This window comes from Carya illinoinensis, chromosome 9, assembly GCF_018687715.1.
Source record: "Carya illinoinensis cultivar Pawnee chromosome 9, C.illinoinensisPawnee_v1, whole genome shotgun sequence".
Lineage (NCBI taxonomy): Eukaryota > Viridiplantae > Streptophyta > Magnoliopsida > Fagales > Juglandaceae > Carya > Carya illinoinensis.
The window spans coordinates 4,456,454-4,466,710 of record NC_056760.1 but is presented as its reverse complement, the minus strand read 5'-3'; the positions used below and the strand labels follow the sequence as shown (position 1 = coordinate 4,466,710).

The 10,257-nt window shown below is 36.3% G+C and overlaps 1 protein-coding gene across 1 annotated transcript; it reads right to left on the bottom strand.

The window, feature by feature from the left end:
* Positions 1-8,267: 8,267 nt before the first annotated feature.
* On the bottom strand, positions 8,268-9,308 carry LOC122275609 (probable F-box protein At5g04010). The gene is given in 3 exon segments (XM_043084731.1): positions 8,268-8,485; positions 8,487-8,761; positions 8,764-9,308. Coding segments are annotated over 3 exon segments (783 nt in total). The 5' UTR covers positions 9,203-9,308; the 3' UTR covers positions 8,268-8,416.
* Between the last annotated feature and the right edge of the window lie 949 nt (positions 9,309-10,257).

Sequence of the window (10,257 nt, the reverse complement as noted above, 5' to 3'; positions counted from 1 at the left end):
AATATTCTCGTGAAGTTTGTCAACCCCACCAGTCCTAGATTGTAGTCGCTGAGAATATGCGACAAGGGTTGATGAGTATCGGGTACCGAGACTCACAAGGTCGTAGATAATTTCATTATCTGACTTATTAGTCAGATCATCATTGGATTGCATTATAATACCTACGGAAGAAGCATAAACAATTGGTGAAGGAGATGCAGAATACCTCATATATTGGTAATGAGAAGATTGTTGAGCCATTGCAAAGTGAGAAAGCAGAAAGAGATTACAGAGTAAGAATGCAGACTAAATTTAGAAAAGTGAAGAAGATGAGATGCGAAAGAAGATGAGCTGAATAATTCTTTTATAAAGAAAATTATGACAGAATATCACTCTATTGCTTCATAACATCTTTCATGAAGCATCTCTCTACAAGAGACAAGAGATGTAGCATCATAGCTGCGGCGCCTGACAGATACAGAAGAGCGATGTAGTATCATAGCTGCGGCACCTGACAGCTACAGAAGACCTGTAAGAATCTTACGGATCAGAGTTGTCTGGTCTAAAATAGAGGGTCACCGTTTTTGTTGAGAGAGAGAGAGAGAGGTTAACATCTTAATTTTGATGAATTCTTTACTGAGTATGTTATTTAGAAGAACACTTCAAGTATATCATTTATGTTTATCTAAAGCAATTGAGAGTTTACCACTGAAACCGAAGATGTTAGACATGGGTACAGCTGAAAAAATCATGGGAGGTCGAATCCGCACCGTTTTCCATAAGAAAACCCTCCAAACAGAGCAAAAAAGAGAAAACCAAAGAAGACAACGACCAAAATCTCTTCGTACAGAGCTTTATCAACAAAAACGGAAACCCACATGCAAATTCTATGAGATAAGGCAAAACAAAGTAGAGAAAATAAGTGAGAGGAAAGAGAAGGTGAGGAGCGAAATGATAGGAGTCGGGGTGGGTCAATGGAGAACAGTTTTATTTCGTGAGAGGAATGTGGGAGGTTTGTGTACGTGACAATACACACAAGAGAAACCCACATGCAATGTATCTGTGCTGAGAAATGGATTCTCTCCCACCAAATGAAAACCAGGCGTCCTTAAAGCGGTTTTCGGTTTTACTTTTTGGTGAATTACGACTTGTTTGGATGCTCGACTAAGTATGTCTTCGACCCGTTAGATCCCTAGATTAACTACTCTACTCGCAACACCATCAACATGATATAACATCATATTTAATACATTACACTACCCGTTCATTATTAATCAATTATCGAATTACAGTATTGGTATTTAGTCTTAACAAAAAAAATATAAAAAAATTAATTATGATTGATTAAAGATTGCAAAAAATAAAAAATAAAAAATGTGCTTAAACTTCTAAGTTAAAGAAAGAAAATGAGAGAGAAGTAAAAATAATTGAACGGTTTCCATTAATTTTTTGCAATCTTCAATTCAACACGTCAATCAATTTTGGATTCTTTCCCGACAGTCTCACCTATTTTCTAATCAAATCTAACTGCTATCTCACTAAAAGTCTCTACACTCTTTAACTGCTAAATGAGAGTTTTAATCTATCTTTATGAAAATTATAAGACAGCAAGCACCACTTGGATGATCAACCTGATCCTAACTTCGAGCCCCTCACGTCTATGATTCCTGCGGTAGCTTTCGCTTAACAACAAAATTAAGTGGTACCCATATCTTAAATTTTCATAAAGGGCTCGACCAAGAACAATAATTTTGCTTTATTTAGAGAAAATAAATATTTTTAAAAGCCTCTCTCTCGCTCTAAAAAATATTTACTAAATCTGTTCTCTAACAGTAATAATGTTCTCTCCGGCTTTCAAGGAATAAGATATCTTAATTAAATTATCTAAAAAATAAAATAAAAAATCTGTCATCTTTTTACGAATTACGATTTCATGCATTACAATATTAATTCATGAATGGAGTCATTCTTATGTCATGCTTTCATAAAAAAAAATTTGAAGGAGGCAAGGGAGCGGCGGGGGTGAGGATGATTAAGAGTGATGTAGTAATAGTAGTGGATACTGCATGCTGTTTTGTATTGTGGCCTGCTGCACATCCACGAAATTGTCAGGATGCATGCAATTTGGTAAGTAATTGTCCTGTTTTGCAATAAAATAATACAAGTTGATCAAAAGAATCTCCAAAGTGTTGTACCAAGATGTCACTTCATGAACATTGCCTAAACCATCACCTAATCGTATAATAATTATATGCTGGTGTCTGCTCAAAATTCAAAAGCAAGCATCTTGATATTAATTAATTAATTAATTAGTTGTTTATAAAGAATGAATTAACTACGTGATTACTTTTCCATATAATATTAAATATATATATATATATAGCTTTATGATACAACTTTTATCGACCTGCTCCACTTTACCCATGTCGAATTGTAGAAAGATATATATGTATAGTTTTTCAATCAAAAATTTAAAGAATCAAGTAGTGTTTATAAAGAATGAATTAACTACGTGATTACTTTTCCATATAATATTAAATATATATATAGCTTTATGATACAACTTTTATCGACCTGCTCCACTTTACCCATGTCGAATTGTAGAAAGATATATATGTATAGTTTTTCAATCAAAAATTTAAAGAATCAAGTAGTCTTGCTCATATTGGACATTTGAAAGTGATCGTATTTAAAACCTTATCCCTTGCCTTCTTCGAAAGACTTTTCCGAGAAAAGAAAAAGCTAAAAGGCATGGGTGAAATGGGTGTGAATGTCGGCGCTAAAGAAGAAGAAAAAAGATCATAAATGTAAAAAAGACTAAAACATCTGTCGACAAAACAGAAATAAAAACAAACTCCCCGTAATTTTGGAATAAAGTTAAGGGTAAAATTGGAAATAAAAATATTAGACGAAAATACTGTAGCTCAAGCTATTGACACTTATTAATATTAAGATATATATATATATATATATTTTCCAATGCATTTTTTATTTATGTGTTGACAATTTCAATTAGTAACGCTCCTCGTTATTTCAATTCTCATCATTTTCTTATTATTTTATAATATAATATTAGATAATAGATTCATAAATAAAATATAATAAATAATTTTTAATCATCTAATATCACATCATAAAATAATGAGAGCATGATAAGAAAAAAAATGATTGTTAAGATACAGAAATTGATATATTCATTTCTCATTAATGAAAATATTTACACAGTGCTCTATTTATAGAGAAGAGCACGTCTACAGCAATTTGGTTTTCTAACAAATGGTGTGCAAGTTGCCTACAGCCAGCTGTCTAATGGTGCTAGTAACGGAAAGGATGCCTTGCAATACAAAAATAGAAACAATATTCTAACAGAATCACAATGATGTATTTCTAGAAGATTCTTGTAGCTGAAATGGCATGATGTCCTCGTGTGCTGCTAAGTTGGAGCATTGTTGCTTGGTGTGCTGAGGCGTGGCTGAGCAGAATTTATTTGAAATGCTATCACCCTCCCGCAAGTCCATCATGGGAACCATGGTGAGGCTTGATCTTAGTGTGAGAAACCGAGATGAGAGCAGGGGTTTTGTGAACACATCAGCAATATGATCAGGGGAATAAATGAAAGCGACATGTAATGTTTTTGATGCAACTCGGTCACGTACAAAATGGAAGTCGATTTCCATGTGTTTTTTTCTTGAGTAGAGAACTGGATTGGTTGAGAGGTATGTAGCCTTCAAGTTGTTACACCAAAGGGTCGGGGGGTTGGAGAGAAACAATCCAAGTTCTTTGAGTAGTGACTCCAACCAAAGTAATTCAACAGTGGTATTGGAAAGGGTCTTGTATTCGGCTTCAGTACTTGATCTAGTAACTGTTTGTTGCTTCTTGGATCCCCAAGAGATGAGATTTGATCCAAATAAGACACAATAACCCCTTGTGGAGCGGCGGTCATCTGGACATTCCGCCCAATCTACATCAGAAAATGCATGTAGATGGTAAGAAGGAGATTGTTGAATGTGCAAGCCGTAATGGGCTGTGTGTTTGAGATGCCTCAATATTCTCTTCACAGCCTGCCAGTGAGGAAGTTTTGGGGCATGCATGAGCTAACAAACTTTACTTATAGCAAAGGCAAGGTCGTGTAAGGGACAAGTATTGGAGACTGCCAATGGTGCTTTTATAGAGAGGGGTTAAAAAAGGCTGGACCATCAATAAGTGAAAGATGGGTAGAGGCTGCCATTGGGGATTTTGCAGTTTTGCTTAAATGGGCCTGCTTGGTGTGGTGGATGGAGTTACGAAACTTGAGTGATTTAAATGTAGGTTAGGGGGTGGGTCGAGAATAGAAGGGAGTTTGGTGAATATAGGCGTGGGATTATGTTGTGAATTAATGGATTTGTTGGCAAGCGGAAAAAGATTTTTGTCAAAGATAACGTCCCTAGAAACGTAGCTCCATTTGGTTAGCCAACCCAGCCTAACTCAATTCAACTCATTTCATCTAATTATTACAACTTTTCTCACCTCCAACATAAAATATAATAAATAATTCAATTTTTTCAAATCCTAAAATAATAATAATATTAAAAAATAATATTTTAAACTTTCATCTCAACTCAACTCACTATCCAAATCGGGCATAGTCTTCCATAAGGAATATGAAGACAATGATAGCCCTTGTGGGAGTCACTGTATCCAAGGAATAAACCTTGTGTGAAGCGAATGTCTAGTTTGTGACGATTATATGGCCTGAGATGAGGCCAACAAGCACTGCCGAAGACTCTGAGCACTTTGTAATCAGGTGGTTTGGAAAAAAGTTTTTTGAAAGCGTGATTGATTATGAAGAATTGGAGTGGGGAGACGATTTATTAGATGAACGGCAGTGTGAAAGGCCTCAGCCCAGAAGTGTTGAGGTAAAGATGCATGAGTCATGAGTGCGAGTCTGGTTTCAACGATGTGACGGTATTTCCTTTCTACGTCACCATTTTGTTGGTATGTATATGAACATAATAGTCGATGTAAAATTCCTTTTGACTTAAGAAGGGTGTGAAGTGATCGGTATTCACCACCCCAGTCACTTTATAGTGACAAGATTTTTGAATTAAAAAATAATTCAACATGCTTTTGGAAATGAGTAAAGACTTGAATAATATCATATTTTTGTATTAAAGGAAACCACCAAGTGTAACGAGTAAAATCATCTAGGAAAGCAACATAATATTGAAAACCATCTCTTGAAAGAATCGGGGCAGGACCCCATACATCAGTGTAATATAAGTTGTAAAGGTTTTGTAGAGTGTTGATGAGAATCTCGAAAAGGCTGATGAGAACTCTTGGCTTGACAGCAAGCTTAGCAAGGTGATGGAGGATCACGAGTAGAGACAAAAAGAGAGTTGTGAGAAATGATTATGTGGACTAGCTGTAGAGAGGGATGCCCAGGTTGTGAGTGCCAATAAGTTAAGGTAGTGCGCTCACCAACAAGTGTTTGAGGAGAGAAAGGATGAGATGATTTGTGGCAGCGGTGTCAAGGTACCAAGATTGGCCAGGAGATGAAGCAGAGGTTGTATAGTGAGTTGTAAGGTTTTTCGGCGGATCTTTTTGGTAAGCATGGTCGAATCTGCGATAGCAGCTTATGATTAGATGACCAAGTTTCCCACATAGTTGACAAGTGAGTTTGGAGTGGGGAAGGGAAAAGGATTGAGGTGAGGGATTTTAGGATTGGAGTGGGGAAGGGAAGAGGATTGAGGTGAGGGATTTTAGGAGGAAGGATGAGGAGAAAAAGAGTTGGTGCGACCTCTGCCTCGACCACGATTACTACCACGGTAATTGCCACGATAGAAACCACAACCACGGGAAGGAGAACTAGAAGTAAAATTGGCTGAGAAGTTTGTAGAATTAGGAAGATGATTAGAATGGGACAACCTGCTTTCATGTGTGAGTAGTAGACTGTAGAGTTCTTCAGGGGAGAGAGGTTCAATGCGAGTGGTAACGGAGGTGACAAAAGCATCATAATTATTGTTGAGACTTGCAAGTAAATAAGATGCAAATTCGGCAGGTTTAGGGGGGTGCCTACTGCACTTATGGTGTCCGAGAGATGCTTAAATTTTTGAAAATATTCAGAGATGGTAATGAAACATTTTGAAACTGTGGCAAGCTGGTAATGAAGTTGGGTGACTTGAGCATGGGATTGAGAAGCAAAGAGTTTTTCAAAGGCAGACCAAACGGCTCGGGCAGTGGGGTAGCCAACAACTTAGGCAATAAGATTGTTTGAAATGTAGGAAATTATGACACTTAAGATGAGTTGATTTGTTTGCGTCTAGGTGAGGTATTATGGGTTGAGGGTGGTGGTTCCTAGAAGAAATTGAGAATGAGGAGAGATTGACCCATCGACGAAGTGAAACAGGCGTTGGCCTTTGAGATAGAGAACTATTTGAGTTCTCCATAGCCAAAAATTTTCATTTGTGAGCTTAACGGAGACAAGGTGAGAGAGGTGAGGAAGAAGGGAAGGTGAGGGTGGGTTCGGATCTGGGTTTTTCGGTGGGGAGATATTTTCATCCATGGGAGACGTTTGTCTAGACCGGCTCTGATGTCATGTTAAGATACATGAATTGATATATTCATTTTTCATTAATGAAAATGTTTACACAGTGCTCTATTTATAGAGAATAGCACGTTTACAGCAGTTTGGTTTGCTAACAAACAAATGGTGTGCAGGTTGCCTACAGCCAGCTGTCCAATGGTGTTGGTAATGGAAAGGATGCCTTGTGATACAAAAATAGAAACAATATTCTAACAGAATCACAAGGATGTATTTTCAAAAGATTCTTCTAGTTGAAATGGCTTGATGTCCTCTTGTGCTGCTGAGTTGGAGCATTGTTGCTTGATGTGCTGAGGTGTGTCTGAGCAGGATTTATTTGAAATGCTATCAATGATGAATATATTTTTTCATCTAAATAATTAGGGACTAAATAGATGTGACGAGAAACTTGCCAGAATACTGAAAATAGGCATTTATTTTTCTCCAATTTGTTCAATTACTTTCCATTGTATTTAAAAAGACCTATATATGCAGCATGAAAATCGATAAGACATTAATATTAATTACTTAGCATTCAAATAAGTCGTCAGAATTCCAAAACAAAAGGCTAATTAAGATGGAAAAATTGCCACCAAGAGCCCCCCTTGCTGTTAAAGATGATTGCTGAAACGTCGCCAAGGCTAGAAGTTGCGTGCATGCAGGCAGGCATAAACGGTGCTTCGCATTTTCTAATTGTTTGCTGATGCTAACTGCTAAGAGCCTAAGCCCGTGTTGTTGGGGTTTCTCTGTTTTATCTTTAACCATTTAATATTCTAGATTGTACGTGATCGTTAATTTCCCAACTTAATTGGTCATTTTTTACTTCATTGAGTTTATTGTCTATTACTTATACATAATCTTCCTTTTACTATTTTTAACCACATATTAATTAGTTAACTTGCTAAAAGCTGGAGGTAGCAGATTTATCTAACTAGATGGTTGATGAAAAGTTTATAGAGAAATAGAGAGAATATGTGAAGAACTTATTCCCTTTTGTGAATAATTTATTAGTTATTCACATGCTTTTTTTTTTTTTTTCACTTATTAATAGTAATATAATTATTTGATCACTATTCAAATTAATGAGACCTTAATTGATCCCTAAATCTAATGTTAGATGTTTATAACGACTTTTATAATATCATTAGAAGGTACTAACCTATTAATTTTTCTCAAAAATATGAATAAGTCGAAAATAATTTATAACGTATGATTATTATTTTTATATAGTCACGTGAAAAAAAAAATACATATCACGACGGATAGAGCATACTTTGCTGATCCCAATCCTCACACAAAATACTATGTATGTTTGTGTGTATATATAGAGGAAAATTCTATATGCATTACAAGAAAAACAGACAATTGCGACCAATTTTGGTTGTTAATACTCTTTTCGTTGCTATAAATTAGTCGCAATTGCCTGTTTTTCTTGTAGTGATACCATACTATCATTTTATTTTTATTCGATTAAGTAATATGTGACACACTTATCATTATTTAAAGATCATTTATTGCATATTTCTTTATTATCTAATGATGATAAATGTGCCCTATCTTATTTTTATTTAGTAGAATAAAAATAAGATGAGAGTGTGATGTATGACATTACTCATATATGTATTTATATTATTTTTTCTTTCTTTAATTCTAAACAATAATATTAGTAGTAAACAAACATGTATACTGGCTACTGAGTATACATGATGAGTCTCCTCGGTCCCGCTCATTGAAGATCGATCGTGAACATTGCATAAATAAAATATATATGAACCAAAAAAAGGGCTTATAATTAAATTCGATCCCATGCATCCGTGTTAATAAGAATAAAACCCCACAAAAAAGGTCTGGATCGACCGTGTCGTTAATCCAAGTGCTTTACACAGCAAAAGGAACAAGAAAATGCTGCAGATACCTTAGACCATCGTCCATACTTACGTAATACGTACCTCCAATTTACTATACTCAGAATCCCCACACTCACCTTCTCCGCCCTAACCTTCCTGCCACCACCACCGATCTCCGATCTCCTCCCACAGAAACCCAACTTCACATCCGCCGCCATTCCGCTCGCCACCTCAGTACTTGAGCAACACCCCGGCGACGGTAGCTCCTCCGAGAACCACCCTTCCGCCACCGGAGAAAAGCTCACCTTCCCCTCGCAATCCATCATCGTAAATATCCCTCTCCACCCTCTCAGTATTACATTCCACGTGATTTCACGTCGCCCAAATCATCGAACATCGACCCGGGACTGTCGTAGTTTACATCAACATCGAACTTGAATACCCCGCTAGAATCGACTTGTAGTTCTTCGCCAGGTTTCTCTAGACTCGCGATGTGAGAAGTTCTGGTGCGGATGTTGATGGCGAAGATGAGGCTGTCAAGGGAAAGCCGAGGCTTGCCGGGGGTCTGGAGGCGGCGCCTGGCTGCGGTGTGGCCAATGGCGTAGAGACGGTGGTACGGGACAGTGAAGTGGATGTCGAAAAGGAAAGGGAAATGGGAGTTGCAGAAGGGTTTTCAGAGGAGGTCTGAGGACATGGAAATGGTCCATGGCTCGCATACATAGGAAGCTATGGCTAGGGTTCTGGGGTCAAGGTGGTGAGCAACAAGAGCAAGGACTTCCCACGGTGGTGAGATGGTGGCGGAGGATGTGAGAGACATATATGGAACTTGCTCCGAATTTGAATTTGAATCAAGAAAATGATGAAGTAGGTACGTGGGCGCGACAGAAATGATCAGCGGTTGTGTCTTGTGTGTACGTATCAATATAGAGGTATATGTGTATATGTGGAGAGAGGGTGGGCTTCCGAGGAGACTAAGCGTGTTGGACAGCGGCCATTGGCATGGGCAGGAGTTGCCACGTAAGATTGAGTGGAGCACGGACGAAGCGTCCGAATGGCATACACGTGACAGCCTTGGGTCAAGACACGTATTAATGACACCCATACTAACGTGGGTATATAACTGTTCCTAACTTAATTTCAATCCATCCGTATAATATTAAATATATAAATTTTAATATTACTCATTTTAATTTTCAGGGCCACTGCAAGAAGTAATTGTTATTTTTTTTCCTAATCTTTACCATTTCTTGTCCAATATCATCTCAAGTGAGAGAGGTTATCGCTTTATACACTTATTGTTATTTATATAAATATTTTAAATATTATTAAATGAATACTATTCAATAAAAAATCATCCACCATTCGCTTAGTGCCACGTTGGAGTTACGGTTTTTTACAGTAAAGAAATTATATTATTAAAAGATTATTTACCATTTAATAAACAAGCACTTAAAAGCACTCTTGAAATTAATTACGACAATTTTTAAAAAAATGTAAAATTATCTGTAAGATATTCTCACTAAAAGCTTTAATTTGTATTTTTTTAAATGGATTCTCAGCAATCTGTAGGTACTTAAATAAGTTTATAAAAATTTATCAAATATATAATTTTTTTCTTAAAAGAGCATTTAGGTTGTTAAAAATGCTTTTTAAACTTTCAAACTTCAAATCTTGAGAGGCACTTAGGTGAGATATAGATAGTGAGTCGAGTTGAGATGAAATTTGAAAATTAAATAAAATATTATTATTATTTTGAGATTATAAAAAAATAAATTATTTATTAATTTTTTTATAAAAATTTAATAAAGTTATAATTATTAGATGAGATAAAATAAGATGAGATGATATCAATTATAAATCCAAACGAGACCT